Source organism: Anneissia japonica, unplaced genomic scaffold (genome assembly GCF_011630105.1).
Source record: "Anneissia japonica isolate Jap-2015-1 unplaced genomic scaffold, ASM1163010v1 scaffold4270_len103479_cov137, whole genome shotgun sequence".
Classification (NCBI taxonomy): Eukaryota; Metazoa; Echinodermata; class Crinoidea; order Comatulida; family Comatulidae; genus Anneissia; species Anneissia japonica.
In genome coordinates, this window is record NW_022705184.1 from 84,376 (window position 1) to 104,172 (window position 19,797).

A 19,797-nucleotide genomic window follows, 5' to 3' on the forward strand; every position below is an offset into this window, starting at 1 on the left:
CAAACCCCAAACCGTCAATCTGACAAAAATAGTAAAGCAACTTGTAGAAGTAAATAGGCGATGACATGGCTCTTAAACCACTTCCGACCGTTATACCCTGTTGTTTTTAGAACAGAATCGTTATATTTTTCAGGAGGGTTCTGCACCTAAACTTTATCGGAGTTGCATCGGTGGGGGTGGATTATGGACCCCATTGTTGAGACCTCACTAATGCGGTCAGGAAAGTTCAATGCAATTTTTCTGGATGTCTTACGGTACTCTAAACGATAAAGCTTTGATGGTGCTTCACGAGTCTATTTGCAAATTAATTAATACACTCTCACAATGCAGGAAAATCCATTCCCAACATCTTGAAAAAAAAATTTTCCAGAAGATCCTCCTCAATTGTATCTAACGCAACATCGCGTCTGCTTTATTCTCCTTATGCAGGCATACACTCCCTGTACTCAAGCGCATTACTCCTATCACTGTCAAATTGATCCACCACGTATGTCATCATCATCATCATCATAAGCCGAAGCCTCATCATTATCATCATCATCATTTTTCAGGGCCCTGTGAGAGAACATTAGATTCTATGGTTTCCCAGTATAAAAATTAATTTTTCAATAATCTCACAATGTAATAACTGAAATTGAAAGAAATCCATAGTCTTTCAGACCACTGAGAATGCAGGAATGTGCATATCTGAGCATATGGAAAACAAAATCTTCATCCTGTGAAGAGCCCTGGACCCCCTCCAAATTCCACTACTTAGCACCAAGTCTGCTTTGTTTCAAGGCCTTCACCCTGCATCCCAACTACAGAATATTTTTCGTCCCCTGGCTCCAATCACAATGAAACTATCAGAAATTTGAAGAAATATAAAGTTTATATCATACCCCTGAGAAGGCAGGAAAATGCATATCCAATCAATTAGGAAACAAAATGTTTCCAGGGGAGGACCCCGTAACCTCCTCTCCCCTCTAAATCAGTGGTAAACTGTAGAGTAAAATGCAGTGTATGCTAGTGGCTGCTAAAGGGTAAAGTGTTAGCCTGTAGTCAAAGACTTCATTTTATAAAGTTAAAATACAAATATTTATTTGAATAAGGGCTCCTTCCACAGCCACATTTGGAATAAACGTATCCCTCAAATGAACACCCCGGGTGTTCACTTTTTCCTCCAATACACGCCCCCTAGATTGTACAAAAAATAATAGAAGCAACATCAATGTGAAAACATTGTTAACCAGCCATTAAGGAAATTTTTGGAAGACAAACATTCTTGTACAAACATCTTTACTCAATGAAAATTCTACAAAAATACTACGTTCTCCTTTAATCAATGTTATTTTGACTATGCATGCTCATTTTGGTTTTTGGCAACCACACAGAAACTTAAAAACAAGCATAGCACACGCCAAAGTGAATTAAACTTCCGCCTAAATCATTAAAAACAACTGATGGCACATTCTATGCCTCTTGCTATTCAAGAATGGAACAGACTACTAAGCGAGAGCAGCATAAGCGTTAGCGAAAACTCTAAATATAAGTTGCAGAGTTGACGCTCTTATCCCTACCAGTATGCGTAACCCTACTCCCACCCTGCTTACAAAGCACCCCCACCTACCCACAGTCCCAGTATCTTAATGCATTGGCAAAACTTTCTAATGTGGCAGTGTACAGAAAATTCACTCCGTAGCACATGGACCAACATTTTCCCAACAATGTACTGTCAGTGTACGTCACAAAAAAAACCAAATCCTACCCAATATCAGGCTGTGAAGGTGATGTAATACCCCTACAAATTACCCACTCTTATCTAAATGCATTGACCACACTTCTTTAAAGTAAAATATTATGATAGTACAGGAACAAAATCTGATATGTATTTATTGGTAGTGGTGTTGCCAGACCTCAAGTTATACTTATTCCTCCTTAATGCTCATACCACTCCGCCCCACACTAAACCCCAGTCATTTCCCTACTGCAGTATATCATTTTTGCGTTGACCAAATATTCTAATAAGCCCAGTACTTTGACAACCAGAAAAAGAAAAATTGACATTTTACTCTGAGGTACAGATTTTTCTCTGCTCCCCTTATCCATGCACCAATTCTCACCCACGAAAGTCAAAAAAGAAAATGAATGTACCATTAAACTTTTAATGATAGCCTGGGTTACTATTCTTCGATTGGTTTTTTTTTGTGATGGGTTACTATTAGAGTATGGGTGGCTATTAGGCACTTGAAAATTATAAACCCCCATTTAGTGATAAACTCAAAAACACACATCATTCCCTCATCTTTTTTTTAACCCAGCTCCCCTCCCCCATAACAAAAGTTGTACTAAAAATCATTATTTTAAATTCAAATTGCAACAATACTATTACTATTAATACTATTAGAGAGGGGTTACTAATAGAGTAATGGGTAATAAAAATGAACATAGTATTCATTCTATTCAAATAAATATTTATAACTAATTATTTATTAAATAAATATAAATTTATAATTGATGTAAATTTACATATATAAATATGCTTAATAAAAATGAAAAATATGCTTAATTAAAATGAACAGCAAGTAATCCTTACCTATTAATTAATACGATTAACAAATTTTCTAATAAATTTTATATACCTGGAGTTAGTTCCGACTTAGGCAACCCTTGCTAAAAAGGTACACTTTCAATTTTAATTGTATGGTAAATTTACTCATAATACACTAGGAATACAATACATTTTCATGCATGGTACAAGGTTGGGGTGGTAAGAGCATGGAGACTTTCATAGTAATATGGAACGCCATTTGTGCCAAAATAGATTTATTCTTAAGCATTTCAACTGATTAAGACAAAGATTAGGGACTGGAACCCAGTCTAATAGAATAGATCATAATCACTCCAAATACCAAATGATATGAGGAGTGAATCCAGAAACATTCTGCCAGGGTGGGGAGGGGGTGGTGTGATGGGAGTCCACACACAAACTGTGATGGGACTGAGGTGAGCAAATTTTAGACCTCTAGATGCCAGGAAATGGCTGGGGACCTTTCCCACACTACTGTATAATAATGGCTTTAAAAAAATTTAAAAAATCTGTAGTCTTCTTTTAGCCTTTTTTGAACATTAATTTGTAAAATCGTTGGTAACGTCGGGGCTGTGTTGCGTTCATCGTCAATCGGTGTTTATAACGAAAATTCAAAATGCTTGGTAAAATATGACTAAAAACAGACGACTTAGAAAAAATATAAATTTAAAAAGATTAGCATTAGGAAGTAAATAATACATACATCTATGTGGGTGGGAGAGACATTTCATGGGTGGGGGAGGAAGGGGATTGACGCATGGACAGAGGAGAGCAGAGAAAAAGAAATGTACCCTGAAGTTAATTTGTGAGTGTAAAATGTCTAGTTTTCTCTTTCTGGCTGTCAAAGTACTGAGCTTTTAGGATATTTTGATGGATGCATAAAAGAAATAGTAGGAACGTGACTGGGGATTTAGGGTTGGGGAGGGGTAGGGCAGAGCATAGAGGAGGAATAACTATAGTAACTTGAGGTCTGGCAACACCACTACCAATGTATACACATCAGATTTTGTTTGCTGTACTCTCATATTTTACTTTATTAAAGAAGTTTGGTCAATTAATGCATTAGGATAGGGATTGGGGTTGGGGGTCATTACTATACCAACCTGGTATTGAGTATGATTTATGTTTTTTTGTGATGTACAGTTCATCGATAGGATTTTGTTTGGAAGAAAGTTGTTGTATGTGCTACATGCGGTAATTGTTTTGTACACTGTCTCATGTTTTACTTTTGCCAATGCATTGAGATAGGAAAGTGGCTAGGTTTTGGTGCTTTGTGGGTTGGATGGGGTTTTCTTACATCACCCTCCCAACCTGTTATTATGTAAGATTTAAGTTTTTTTACAACATACACTCATAGTTCTTTCGTTCTGACAAAATTTGGTTCATGTGCTAGATGGGTTGAAGTTGACCAGTTTTGGGGTTTTTCGAAGGGGACTGGGAATCGTACCCAACCCCTGGGGTTCATCTTACATGCTTTTCCAATGACTTTGACGGCAAAACCAAAATTGGGGGTGGGGGTCAAACCTTCTAGGCAAAATGGGGTGAAATCGTCTGTTGCAACGGTGGCAGAATCAGGGGCCATAATAGCCTCTTCACTTTTTCTACTGGGGCCTGCCCCCCTCCCCAACATTTGTGATTGCTCCCAGCACCAGTGACAAACATCATTAACGAACATTATACAATGTCATTATTATTATTAATATTATTACAGGTATTATTGTTATAATTATTATCTGGTGCTTAGAGACCTTGTTTATTTTCGCTTTATAAAGCTACCTATTTTTATTATAATACAATATAGATTTTTATTTCATTTTCAAACAAGCATTACAAGTACCCATTTTGAGTTGAGCAACCAGTTTGTACTATATTGATGTCTGTAAAGCGCGCATCTGTTAAAAGTTTCCTTGAAACTTATCCTCGAGCATGAAGAAAAACAATGGAATCGCTTGCTCGCCTTGCGTAAATCCTGTAGGCGCAGGGTGGAGGTATAGGCACTCTTTATAGTGCAACGAGATGTGTATAAGAGACAGAAAATGAACATAGAAAAACTTTTCGCTTGCCATTACAAATTAATCATTTGTGAAACAAAATGATAGGCTATGTCAAATGTTATATTAAACAGTGGCAGATTCAAGTAAGAGCCCAGCCGGCACAAGCCTCCACCTTCCTAATTATTTTTAAAAATTGAGAATACAAAATTATATAATCATATTATCAACCGGGTTCCTTAGCAACCCCATGGCCCCAGCCTAGATGCTCGCATACTGGATTTATTACCTTATGAAATACCCCCCCCCCCAACACCTCATTTTGAAAAACGTTCTACCGTCATTGGTCTGTTACTACTGTAGCTCTCATCCTAAGTGGTTGTAGTTTCTTCTCAATAGTTTTCTTATTCCCGTACATTTAACAAGTTGCAATTTAATTTATAGAAGCTTCTTCTATACCTGTTGTCTGTATGCAGATTTTTTTTTTAACTTTAATCTATTGACTCCCAGGCGTTTAGCTGGTATGGAAAACCAACCATGAGGAAATTCTAAGCAGCTGAGAGTATGACGCGATAAGCCTGCTAAAAATTGAAAAACTACTGTAATAAAATAAACTTAGACATCCAATGAAATGTAGCAGTCAACTCAAAAAAAAATTTTGTTTAGAAGGTTTTGGCTAAGAAGTGCTAAGTACAACGAAGAAAAGGCACAATAAAACTTTTTTTTTTGGATTGCAGAGCATACCTTGCTTGCCTGGATGTCCACCACTACTCATTCGCCCCCACCCCTTTCACAAAAATCTGGAGGCGCCCCTGAATAGAGAACCATGTAGGTGGAATAAGATGAGATATTCTTTATTTATTTATTCTTGTATGAAAGACAGCAGCCATATGCTGAAACGGTTTGTAATACAAAGTTTAAACAAATATAGACATACTGTACGTCTATACAAAAACATTATATATACATCTATATAAACAAATCTATATTATTATTATTATGATTATTATTTTTATTATTATTTGCTACAATTATAAATATACAGAGACCTGTTATGTACAGTAAGAAAATATCAGTTAAATTTAAAAAAAAATTAAAACCTCTTTAAAAAGAACCGATTTGTAAATTTGTTGTGAGCTATGCTCAGGCCATCTTCGAATTTGCGACAATGGGCCACCCACCTATTGGCTAGAGTAAAGTTGCACAGAGATAGTGCATTATGTGTTCTAATTTCCTCAGCAAAGAAACAGGTAAATTATGTGATTTGAAATAAAAACAGAACCAAAATGACATATGTTGATTAAAAAAGCACCACACATCTTACACACATTATAATACATCAAGTTCAATAGCAATGATAAAATATACAAGGATCATCTGCATAATATTGGTATAATAATATTTTATCTACTATTAATTGAAATATTTTTATAGGTTTTTGTAAATTGTTCATTTGACTTTGAACATTTTCATATCCTTAGGTATTGTGTTAAATTTTATAACTTTCTGAATATTTGTAAATCATCATAATGATAATCATACTATAGAATGATACAATTTTTGTAAGATTTTTAGATATCAAATCTGCTATTTGTACACTTGTCCAGTTATCTGGTTTGCATTTTAATATGTGCTAATGTTTTGTGATTATTGTATATTGTTAACTCGCATGACTGAGATTGCTTACTGTCAAGCACCTTAATCATTATGGAAAGGTGCTATATGAATTATTATTGTTATTATATATTGGCATGATGATGTCATATTACACCCAAATATGGACATGTCACAAAACTTTGTCACTTAAAATTGATAGTGTAGACAAAGCTTTACACAGCAACATTTACAAATACTTAATTATAATTTCAGCTGCAGTACACTCACGTTTACTTCCACCTCACATTGTGAGGATGTATTTCTTTAGAGTTATTATAATAATATTGATAATATATGAGGGAGTTTCTATAGAAATGATTTCTCATAATCCACAAATATAATGCAGAGTGGATGTTGTAGTTGAGGAGTTCCTTTAGCTTGTTTGTGGATGTAATCATGTGTTCGTGTAGAGGTAGTACCTTTTACCTGTCTCTTATACACATCTAGATGTGTATAAGAGACAGGGGGTAGTGTGATGGGAGTCCACACACAAACTGTGATGGGACTGATGTGAGCAAATTTTAGACCTCTAGATGCCAGGAAATGGCTGGGGACCTTTCCCACACTACTGTATAATAATGGCTTTAAAAAAATTTAAAAAATCTGTAGTCTTCTTTTAGCCTTTTTTGAACATTAATTTGTAAAATCGTTGGTAACGTCGGGGCTGTGTTGCGTTCATCGTCAATCGGTGTTTATAACGAAAATTCAAAATGCTTGGTAAAATATGACTAAAAACAGACGACTTAGAAAAAATATAAATTTAAAAAGATTAGCATTAGGAAGTAAATAATACATACATCTATGTGGGTGGGAGAGACATTTCATGGGTGGGGGAGGAAGGGGATTGACGCATGGACAGAGGAGAGCAGAGAAAAAGAAATGTACCCTGAAGTTAATTTGTGAGTGTAAAATGTCTAGTTTTCTCTTTCTGGCTGTCAAAGTACTGAGCTTTTAGGATATTTTGATGGATGCATAAAAGAAATAGTAGGAACGTGACTGGGGATTTAGGGTTGGGGAGGGGTAGGGCAGAGCATAGAGGCTGTCTCATATACACATCTAGATGTGTATAAGAGACAAGTTATACCCTGTTGTTTTTAGAACAGAATCGTTATATTTTTCAGGAGGGTTCTGCACCTAAACTTTAATGGAGTTGCATCAGTGGGGGTAGATTATGGACCCCATTGTTGAGACCTCACTAATGCGGTCAGGAAAGTTCAATGCAATTTTTCGGGATGTCTTACGGTACTCTAAACGACAAAGCTTTGACGGTGCTTCACAGGTCTACTTGCAAAGTAATTAATACACTCTAAGATCTTTAGAACTAATTTTACCAGCAACTGAACACCATTCTTTCTAAAGTACCACCAAAAGACAAACTCATCCTTCTTGGCAATTTCAATGCCAGAGTCTGAAAGAGCTGCCTTCTATTGGAGAATGTGGGGAAATGGGGAAACAAGGCATCGGAAAATTCAGTTCAAATGAGCAGTTTAGTTTAATAGGGGCTTTGTGCAGAACTTGAACTATTTATTACTAACACTCAGTTCTAGCTCCCAAACTGCTTTAAAACTATGTGGATGCATCCTCGTTCCAAACACTGGCACGTCTTTGATTATATCATCACTCACCGATGTGAAAAGAAAGATGTCATTATGACCAAGGCAGCAAGAAATGCTGATGACGGACAACAAACTTCTCATCAGTCGGCTCAAAAATTTCCGTTTATGGTCAACCAATTTTTCCACTTTATGTGCTGGCCACAAAAAATGTTCAACAAATCAAAAATAAAATATAAAGCTGAAGATTCTATGAATTTATCAAAGACAGCCCCTCAGCATCATTGGCTTCTTGAAAAAATTAAGAAATCATGACAAAAGAGATTCTTGTCATACCCTTAAACAAGATTCAACCATATACATTAAGATTTAAGATAAAAAAAAAGCCTTCAAGATCTCAAGCGGGTATGTCAAAGTCGAATAAGAGAAATTCAAAATAGCTGATGGAAGGCTTCTGAGCTGCAACAGTATGCAAACACCAGAGACCTTAGAAAGTTCTTCGCATGTACCAAAGAGCTGTACACCTAACAAAAACTTCAATGGGTACACTGAAGACTTCTTACAACACCAACACCCTCACTGACAGCCAAAGGACGTTCGACCGCTGGAAGGAACACTTCAGCACTCACCTAAATATTGACTCCACTGCTCCAACTCCTCCTCAACCATGGATGTCAAACCCTCCATCTTTCTGAAAATGTAGTGATGCCGTCAAAAATATGAATCCAAAGAAGTCACCAGGTCCAAACGACATTCACCTGGAACTTATGAATGGTGGTTTAAGGCTTTTCAATCTCATCCTGAGAATGTGGGAATTTCAAACAGTACCTGCAGGTTTAAAGAACGTTATCATCACCACATTTGTGGAGACTGTTGTGGCATTTCCCTCTTCTCAATCCTAGGGAAAATCTTTGCCCTTATACTGCTCAACCGCCTCATAGTCATCTTGGAGAAAAAATTGCTGGAATCTCAGTGTAGGTTTCGAACCTGCAGAGGAACAATTGACACGATATTCTGTGCAAGACATTTGCAGGAAAATGCTGAGAACAGAAACCACCCTTCCTTGTCTTTTATGATCACGAAAAGGCTTTCAACACTGTACCACTCATTGCCATGTGGATGGTTCTGAAGCGATTTGTTGCCCTGATCATTTTGTGGCACTTATCCGGGCATTTTACGATTACATGGTTGGACAGGTAACACATCAAAACTACACATCAGAAGAGTTCCCGATCACCAACAACCTAAAACAAGGTTGCGTACTTGCACCAACATTGTTCTCCCTGTATCTTACAGACATGCTCCACGAAATTCCTCCTACCAATCCTGATGTAGGGATCAAGTACCGTTTCAATGAGGGTCTGTATAACCTCTCCAGACTGTCATCACAAAGACTGACTAACAACACTCATGTCACTGAACTGCAGTACGTTGACAACATGCCTCACCTTCTCACTCACCTGAAGAAATGCATGAATCGGTCAATAATTTCACAAATGCATATGTTGAATTCGGCCTTACAATTAACAAGACAAAAATACTTGCGCAGCCCCCAAACTCAACCATTCCAGATTTCAACATCAATGTTCTTAGCAAACCACTGGAACAAGTAGACTTGTTTCCATACCTCGGAAGCATCCTCTCAAGCAATGTCCACTGCATGAATAATACCAGACTGCCACGTCAACTCCTCTACAGTGAACTAAACCACCACCAAAAGAAGACGTTATAAGGACCAACAAGGAGAAACAGACAAAAAATGCACCAACATTGACCCCAAATTTAGTGAACACGCAGAAAACAGAATAATGTGGCGTCATATCGTTAAGAGCATTGCAGATTAATGAAGAGAACAAACAAATTCGTTGAAACATCCAGTTCAGAGAGGCTGATTGTTGTGAAGGATATTCACCAATTACAGTAATTTGTCATTACTTTTAGACTAGGTGCAGTTGAAAATTAGCAGGAATAAGTACAGGAAAATGTATTTTGGCTTTTTCTGAATCAGTATACCATATAATCTCTGACAAAAAATCCTCCTTCCTAGGGCAATTTTGGGCTTAAAAATGCTTATTTTGGACTAAGAAATGTTACAAGAAATTGTCTAAATTGTTACTCTTCACTCTCTTTGATCTGTCTCTTATACACATCTAGATGTGTATAAGAGACAGACTTAGCAATCTCAAAACAATGCTGTACATACAGGGACAAAGAAAACATATATTTACTTAATAATAAACTACTACCTTATAAATGCAATGGAAAACAAAATTTTGCTCTAAAATACGCTATACAATTGTCTTGATGTATTAGGATTAGGGTATTATTAGTATTATTATCATTATTATTATTATTATTATTATTATTATTATTATTATTATTATCATTATTATTATTATTATTATTATTGATATTATTTCTATCATTTATATAGCACCTTTCATTGTAGATACAAAGTGCTCCTTTTCATTCCACATGCTTAAATGTTGCTGGTAATCAGCGCAGGAGCAGGCAACCCTACCAGGTACCCAATTATACTCCTGGGTAGAGAGAAGCAATGCAGATAAATGCCTGCTCAAGGACACAAGTGAAATGTACAGCAAGGGATTGAAACCCTGGCCTCGAGGTTGGGAAACCAAACCGTTGCACTGCGACAAACCGCTTCTATGGGGTGGAGAAACATATTTTACATTTTCAGTCGCTTCTAGATTGTGAAAGTTGACATGAACTTAGATACTTACACTTTACAGTGGTGGCCCCAAAGTTTGTCAACAAGTTGAAAGACAGGGTGGGTCCAACCCCATTGGCTGCCTAGACTCAAGGTCAAGGAGAGTTTTTATGCCTTAGCATGGCCCAAAATTGTGCTTTAAACCAAAATATTAGGATTAGCAATTAAAATAACATTATTAAGATAGGCAAATAATTATTTTGGTGTGAATCTTTCTACACTACATTTTTAATCATCGTTATTAGTATAATTATATTATATTATATAATATTATTGATAGGCTTATATATAGTATATCATTATTATCAATATTATTGTTCAATATTAAAGTTAATATTAGTGTTAGTACTGTACTGCTATTCTTATTATTATTATATTACTATTACACTGATATTATTATCATCATCGATAACCATTCACGAGAATGAGGAGGATGATTCTAATAATCAATCATCATCACCATTTTTATCATCATCATCTTCATTTATCTTCAACATCCTCAACCTTCTCGTTCATCAATCATTATCATCATCATCTTTATCCCCATTATCATCATCCCTAATCATCCTCCTCATGATGAGGAGGAGGATGAGGTGAGAATGGGGATAAGGACAAGAATAAGGGTAGGGAGGATGATTCTAATCTTCAATCATCATTATCATAATCGTTCTTATCAACAACCATATTATTAATTGTAATGGTCATCCTTATTTATGCTCATCATCATTAACCTCGTCATCCTCATCATCAACATCCTCCTCATCAATCATCATTATCATCATCCTTCTCATTATAATCTACCTCACTGCTTTCCTTTTCCACATCCTCAGAATTAACATCCTTTTTTAAATTTTATTTTTATCAGATAGCTGCAGCATAAGCTGAATTGCATGGTATTTACATATATAAAACACAATACAAAAAATAAAAAAAGGCTATAGTAATAATAAAAAATTTATATATATATATAATTGGAACCTTAGCTAATAATTATATTCTAACAATATCAATATAAAAATATAATTACATTTAACATACAAATTATTTTGTTATTAGACATTTTACAAGATATTTTTGAATATCAAAAAACAATTAATCCACATAAAAATAATAAATACTACAAGGATAAAAATTTTGCTTTATTTTAGCTTAAAATTATTCAATTTAGCTGGCATTTACAAATACGAAATACATTTTCAATATAAATGCTGATTATTATTTTTATTATCTACAATTTTGTTTTCATAAGGAAAGTACAAAAAGAAATATGCATAATTTTGAGTAAATCTTATCAATAAGAATTAATATTAAAAAAGCAGATAAAAGGGATAATAAGAACAGAAACACTAATATCAGTTTAAATAAACTATATAAGATAAGAATAATTATATATATATATATATATATGTATGTATATATATATATATATATATATATAAAATGCAAAAGCAATGAAAAAACGGTGTACAATCATTGGAAGTTGACTTGCGGAACACAAATTTATTAAGGTATAACAAAATCAAACGAATATTTCGATAGCTCCTGCTATCTTTATCAACGTTAAATATATATGTATATGTATATATATTTATATATACATATATATATATATATATATAATATATAATATAGAAATAAAATATATAATAATGTATAGTAGGCTACTAATATATAAGAATAACAGTAATAACAATATTAATTGTAATAATAAACTTATAAGTAATAAGCATTAGAATAATACAAATTTACTAAAGACAGAATTGATGGCGCCAGTGAATTGGCTGGGAGGGGTTTGAGGAATTCACGTAGTACAGGCCTAATTAACTTGACTGTATAATTAACGTATTTTGATTACCTGTCTTTAATATTTTGGTTTAAAAGCACAATTTTCGGCCATGTAGTAAGCCATAACAAACCATCCCTGACCTTCAGTGTAGTTGGCTTTGAGTTTGGACCCACACTGTCGGTCCCCATGTCAGCAAATTTCTGGGGTCACCATTCAACAACAGTGGACAATTTCTACATTCACAGCAAAACTAGAAGTGAAAAAAACAAATATGTTTCCCCTACCCAGACGATCCTAAAAGGCCAAAGATTGGATCCAGGTCTTTTAGAGCAAAATTTCAGTATTTTGTTTTCCATTGCCCTTACATTGCAGTAGTTTATTAAATATATATTTTATAGTTTGTTCCTGTATGTATAACATTGTTTTGATTATGCTCTGTACTTTGATAACAATAATATTAATTATTTTCCCTCCAAAATGAATGAACTTGGAATTTGTCGTGATGGCATCATCATTCCTATCCAATTTTTTAACGAGAATGAAAAGTAACTATTAGCCAAGTTCTTGTTACATTTCATATCCATACCATATGTAAAAGTGACTAAAAACAAATATATTTCTCCTACCCCCTTAGTCCAAAATAGGGTCTTTTAGGCCAAAATGTTATTGTGCTAAAAATAACAATTGCTCAAGATCTAGACCTGGGGATTTTTTCCTGACATATAGAATAGAAAAACCAAAAATATATTTTTCTACTTTTTTCCTGCTATAGTTCATTTCAGCAGTTTTACCACTAGGCTAGATAGAAGACTGATGAGCCTATAATTCATCTACACATTTTAATCGATGACAAAGTCATAATTATTAGGTTGCAACATCCCGACCTTGTATTATTTTTTATAATTCACTATTATTATAAAAAAAGCTATTATCTACAAAACTTGATTTTGTATAAATATTATGATAATCTGAACCTGGGAGATAAGACATCCTGTTTTTGCAATGATTTTTACTTTCCGTCTCAGTGATTAGATTAGGTGGCAATAACAACAGAATTTACTGTACCTGTGTCACTTTCACGCACGATGTGAAAGTCTGGTGATGTCCTTTGCTTAAAGCCTATTAAAGTCAGAGCTTTTCAAGGAGCTACTCCCCCAATAGCCACAAAGTAACAAGATTCTCAGTATAGTTACCTTCTTGAAACACCTTTCTGCAGATCTATGACACTTAAGACACACCTATTCCTACTATTGAGCTATTAAATAAGGAGCGTTAGTCTCATGTTCTGGGTTATACATGAATTGGACGGGTCTGCGGGGGCGGGACTACAATTGACAAATGCATTATAGTGAAGCGCTCCGAGTTTACTAACATTACTGTTGTTCTTGTTATTATTTTTGTTATTTTTGTCTAATATTTGAACTTTTGTCATTTGTATATTTTTTCATTTTGTAAATTCAGTCGTTTCATTCATGTACAGCTGACCTATTTTTTATGTTCTCATAACTGAATGAAATAAAATAGAACAATACATTTGCCGAAACATTGTCACAATTATAGTGAAGCGCTCCGAGATTACATGTGTGGAGCACTCTATAAATACCAACATTACTGTTGTTGTTATTATTTTTGTTGTTTTTCTTGTCCTTGTGTTTTTATTGTTACTGCTATTATTACTACTAAAATTTATTTTTAGTGTTATTGTCATTATTTATGCTATTATTATTATTTATTATTATTATTATTATTATTGCTGGTTTTTTTTTTGTATATTGCTACTAAAATAGACAAGTAACCAGTAGAAAAGATTTGTTATTATTTGTATTGATATTATTATTATTATTATTATTATTATTATTATTATTATTATTATTATTATTATTATTATTATTATTAGTGTTATTTTATAATTCAAGTCAATGTTTTATTTCCACTGTTTGAACATGTTTTTATGAATGCTTCTCTTTGTTTAGAGGTTATTTTTTTATAAATTTAAAATATATTGAGAAAATAATTGTACATCTTTATTTATAGGGCATAAACAGTACACGTAATGTTAATATAATTGTTCACATTATCTAGATAGTATTAGAAAAATTTACTATACTATAATGTGTATTATATTATATTATATAACATTGTTTTAAAGTATAAACTGTCATTATTGATATTGGTATAGTGCAGGGCCTTATGTTATTGTGTTCGAAAATCATGTGAATTTATAGCAACAACGTTTTTCTTATTCTGAATTTTATACTGATCAAACAAAAAATTTTGGTGCCATTTTTTTGGAGAAAGTTTACTGGTTGCAATCTTGAAAAACAAAATGGCGGACACACCTGGTGGTATCATTGGAAAGAAAATCATGCACTGAATATTTCTTGCCATTACACTAGTAATTGAGATATTCGCCATTAAACATTTCATTTTCTGCTGCCCTCTATTGATAAAAAATTCATTTTCATTGTCCTTTGTACAAAGTTAGCTGGTTTTCTCGGTGCTAATACTGATATTTTGCTGATTCTTATGTTTGTAGCTAGACTGGCATACTGATGACAAAAGAACTTGGCACATTTTTTATTTTTATTGTTTCTTCTTTATGAAATAATAGAAAATCATGTTTGTAGTGTAGCACCTTCATTGTATTGTTTCCTGTCATTTTATTTTTTCTAGTACACGTCAACACCATAATCAATGCAATTACATATTAGATAAATAAATTATTTTAGCAATACATTCCGACTACTGGGTTAAAATATTCCCTTACAGACACCATGCCTGTATTTCTGTGTCTGCAGTAGCATTCAGGGCCAAAAACAAAATAATTTGATAGAGAGCAAGTATCACAATATGTTAGATTGTAGATAACTGATTTTATGATAACGCTTTTCATTAGTTGATACTACCCCCCGTCGGAGATCTTCCAGTTTAGGGGTTTGAAAAAAATCATTAGACAGAAAAACAAATGGTTACATGAAATATCTCGATATTGAGAGCTATTATGATAATAATACTGTTGGATTGTAGATCACAAATTCACCTAATAATAGGCACTTTCCATCAAAGATTAAAAGTGGTCAAGTGAAATCCATTTACAGTCCATTGTTAGTAGACCTGTGGTCATAGCTCTCAATATCAAGAAATTTCATGTCGCTTGTTATCTTGATTTATCCTCCAACCCCGGACTTCTGGGATGGTGTCTGGTATGGGAGAATAATAAAGTTCTGAATCGATAGAACAAGTGGTTGTCATTGACTATCAGAGTAGTTGACAAGCTTCAACTGTGCAAAACAAAAGGAGGACCCTAGAGAAAAAAAAAATTAATAATAGTGCAAATAATAAGGAAAGAAAACTAACGGTCTCAGACTTAGCAAATGTTAGCTGACCTTATATTTCACTTTCATGTTCCTTGTTTTTGTTTTCTATTTCAGTCTTATCTTTTTGTTTTCTATGATAGTCTCACCTTTTAAGACTTTAAAATGAAAGTTTTAATCATAGATGAATCTGTTATCTACAATCTAATATTTATATTATAATGATCATTGCTCTAATCATAATCAAGCAACCTGCTAAATTATTTTGTTTTGGCCTTGAAGCCTAGATTCAGAAATACCCTGGTACTGTCCGGCAGGGGATAGTTTCATCTTGTAGTGAGGATGTGTAATTAAGATACTTCATTGATTTTAAATGTAATTGCAGCTGTTAGGGTATTAACGTGCACTTGAAGAAATATAATGACAGGCCACTCTTAATCACAATCTGACGTGATTTAAATTTTTTCATGAAAAAAAAAACTTTATTAAATTAAAATTTGTGCCAAGTTCTTTTTTTATCAGTATATCAAACTAGTTACAAACATAAGACTCTACAACGTATCAGTACTAGAACTGAGAAACCACGTAAATTAGTACAAAACGAGTTCTTGTAATCTCGAAAACTCCGATGAGGGCAGTATAATAGAGGCAGTAGAGTATATTGGATCTAACGGCCCTCCATGCAAAAATGATCTATTAATCAGTCAGTCTATCAGCATTTAACCCCTGTCTATCAGTGTTTAACACCTTTGGTATACAGCTTTCAGACGTGGGTTTTTGTAGACACTATTAAAACATGGACATATTAATGGTCCATGATTAAAACATGCATTTGCTTATATACTGTACACAGTGGCATATGTTTATTATATTGGGTTTTTCAGCACGGTTTCATAATTGCCATTAATTACTACCACTAACATGACACAATGTATAAATGGCACGGGTGGTTAACACTGTGTTGTAAGGAACTAAACGCTGTGAGTTTGAATTGCGCCTCGGTGTTTATTTATTTATTTTTATTTTTATTTTTTTTCAAATTAACATTCTAAGATATTTGAGAGCTGTTAGACAAATTGTTCTTTATTTAGTATAAAATTCCGAGTCTGAAAAGCATTGTTGCCATAAATTAACATGAATTGGGCGAACATGAGCCTTTTTTTAACATATACCCCTGCACTACTATCAATGAATAAGAGTATTTAAATAAGAGTATTGTTTATAATCTTTCTATTGTTGTGTTGTATATACAGTACTATCTATTTCATGCGAATTTATAATGATTTTCTGAAATTAAAAGGAGTTTATCCGGTTTATGTATACAATTTGTATCAAAAATTACTTGTGATTGCTGTACATGCATAGCCTTTTCTTTTACATGCCCCTGTACTAGTATTAATAAATATAAGAGTATTAATAAGAGTATTGTTTATAATCTTTCTACTGTTGTGCTGTATATACTATATTTGATGTGAATTTATAATGATTTTTCTGAAATTAATAGTAGTTTATCCGGTTTATGTATACAATTTGTATCAAAAATTACTTGTGATTGCTATACATGCATAGCCTTTTGTTTGACATGCCCTTGTACTAGTATTAATAAATATAAGAGTATTAATAAGAGTATTGTTTATAATCTTTGTACTGTTGTGTTGTATATACTATATTTCATGTGAATTTATAATGATTTTCTGAAATGAAAAGGAGTTTATCCGGTTTATGTATACAATTTGTATCAAAAATTACTTGTGATTGCTGCACATGATAGGCTTTTGTTTGACATGCCCCTGTACTAGTATTAATAAATATAAGAGTATAAATAAGAGTAGGCCTAATTGTTTATAATCTTTGTGATTGTGTACCTGCATAGCCTGTAACAATTAACATGAACATTAATTAAAAGAGAAGCTAGAAAATGTTCAATTCAGGTTATTTCTTGCAACTTTGAGCTCAAGCACCGTTTTCGTCTGATCGGTTGCGTTTTCTGTACGAGGTACCATGTTGTATTGTTTTGAACAATCGAGTAATATACTGTAAAGATGGCTGCTGCATGTGCTTATGACTATAATGCTGTGTGTTTTTGAACGTAAAATTTCTTTTACCGATCACTAAGAAATGTTACAATACAATATTACATCTGAGACGTTAGGCAATTTTACATCAAAAGGCGTGAAAGACAGCGATGACACATAGACCTGTGCCTAAAATTAAAGGCTTGTTACAGTCATAGCCAAAAAAAAAAGACATTTAGCACCATATACAATATTTCTGAATGTTACACTAGAAAATAACATTTTAAAAAACTTTAAAATAACCCTACTTGACAGAAGGGATTTCTTTGATAGTTCAGCGGCAGTGTATGCCTTGCCTGCTAGACAATTTCCGTAGTCCACACAAACACAGTTTGTCGAATCCATTGCCACTTTGTCTAATCTAGTTAACCGCAGTGGAGCTGCCAATCGAGAAGAGTTTCCTCCACCACCAACGTATATGTATTTTCTAAATATTAGAAGGCTCTAAAATCAGATTACTATAATAAGCCTTTAACATTGGCGGATCTTGAGGAGGGGGGTCAGGGGGTCCTTGTTGTTGTTGTTGCTATTGTTACTGTATTATTATTCCCATTATTATAATTATATTTTATTTTCAAAAGTAAAGTGTGTTTTCATGTTCAAGGGCTCATCGATTCATTGAAAAAAGTATACGTATGCAACTATTTAAATTCTTTTTCTGTATGTATACACATAATAAGCCTAGGCCTATTTACTGTAATACGAATGAGAAATTTACCTGACCGTTTTTCGTTAAATTTTGAAGAACTTAAAAGTTATTAAAAGACACCTCAGAAGTCAGGAAAAGCTCATTTCCCGCCATATAGGAGTCAAAATTTTCGTGGGGGAGGTCCCCCCCACCCCCCGGACCACCCTTTTATTTAGGGGATTTGGAAACATTCTGATACCCCCTTGTTTTTCATTTTGTTTTAATGCATCTTACATTTTCAAAAATAGGCATAAAGTGCGTTTTTTTATGCCTATGGGCTCATCGATTCATTGAAAAAAGTATACGTATGCAACTATTTAATTTCTTTCTCTGTATGTATACACACATAATACCGTAAATAAAAAATACTAATGATAGTAATAAAATAATATTATTATTGTTATTATGATTATTACTATTATTATTAGGCCTATATTTATTATTATTTAACATTACAGTATAATAATCATCATCACAAATAAGCAATCCACCAAAACACAAAGTAATCAAAACAATTTTTTTTTCTCATTTAGTGAAAGTTTTCTTGTTTTAAATGTGCAATTAAATGTGTATTTAATATGTTGAAGTTTGTCGTTGATGTCTTGGGTAGCAGAAAATTAGTATTTGATGTATTTGGAATCACCGTTTTGACAGTAGCACATACCATAGGCCCAGACAGCATTTTTCTCTATTTACTATAGGCCTAATCTATAAATTAAGATAGGCCTACATACATTGATCCTTTCTCAGTTGAATGCTTGTGTTTGTATGAATGGTTGGAAGGAGGATAAGCGCATACTACCGACATATTTCACAATGCCAACTCGCATCCGTATTTATTCCAATATCTTTCCTCCCGCTTTAAATAAATGGTTTGCATGAATAAATGCCCCCTAAAAAACTGTGAATAATAATAATAATAATAATAATAATAATAATAATAATAATAATAATATTAATAATAATAATATTAAAAATAATAATAATAATAATATTAATAATAATAACAATAGGCCTATTCTTTTTTTTTCTCTTTCGTGGGAGCAACCCACCTTTATTCTATTTTTTCTAGTATACAATTCATACGGCACTTGTTCTTGTTGTAGGCTATGTATTTACATTCATTGGTTTATACAACATTTTGTTTTCAGTTTAGTCAGCATATGCTAGACATGTTTTATTATTTTCCCTTATTGGTTTTAACATGGAATTGTTTCAATTTATTTAAAAAAAAACAATTTGTTTAAGTATGTACCTATTATACAGATGTATTAAATCTTGAAATGAATTATATGGTATGCTTTTCTCATTGTTTTTTTAATGTTTACCTGATGATGACCTATGGTCGAAAGTACTAGTACAATAAATATTTTATTTTTGAGACAGATACAGAACTTTGACTGTTTGACTTCTTATTTTATATATACAAATCTGTCT

At 33.3% G+C, this 19,797-nt stretch overlaps 1 protein-coding gene across 1 annotated transcript; it reads left to right on the forward strand.

The window, feature by feature from the left end:
- The first annotated feature begins 7,530 nt into the window (after positions 1-7,530).
- LOC117105396 lies at positions 7,531-9,882 on the forward strand. The gene is made up of 2 exons (XM_033246522.1): positions 7,531-9,325; positions 9,358-9,882. Exons 1-2 carry the CDS (start codon positions 8,954-8,956, stop codon positions 9,499-9,501), a joined length of 516 nt encoding a protein of 171 aa, XP_033102413.1. The 5' UTR covers positions 7,531-8,953; the 3' UTR covers positions 9,502-9,882.
- The last annotated feature ends 9,915 nt before the right edge of the window (positions 9,883-19,797 follow it).

Excerpts from the sequence above, each read along its gene's own strand:
- LOC117105396 (XM_033246522.1), top strand. The coding sequence starts at position 8,954 with ATGGTTGGACAGGTAACACATCAAAACTACACATCAGAAGAGTTCCCG. Across the intron at positions 9,326-9,357 it reads AATACTTGCGCAGCCCCCAA|CTTAGCAAACCACTGGAACA; the intron begins ACTCAACCATTC and ends AACATCAATGTT.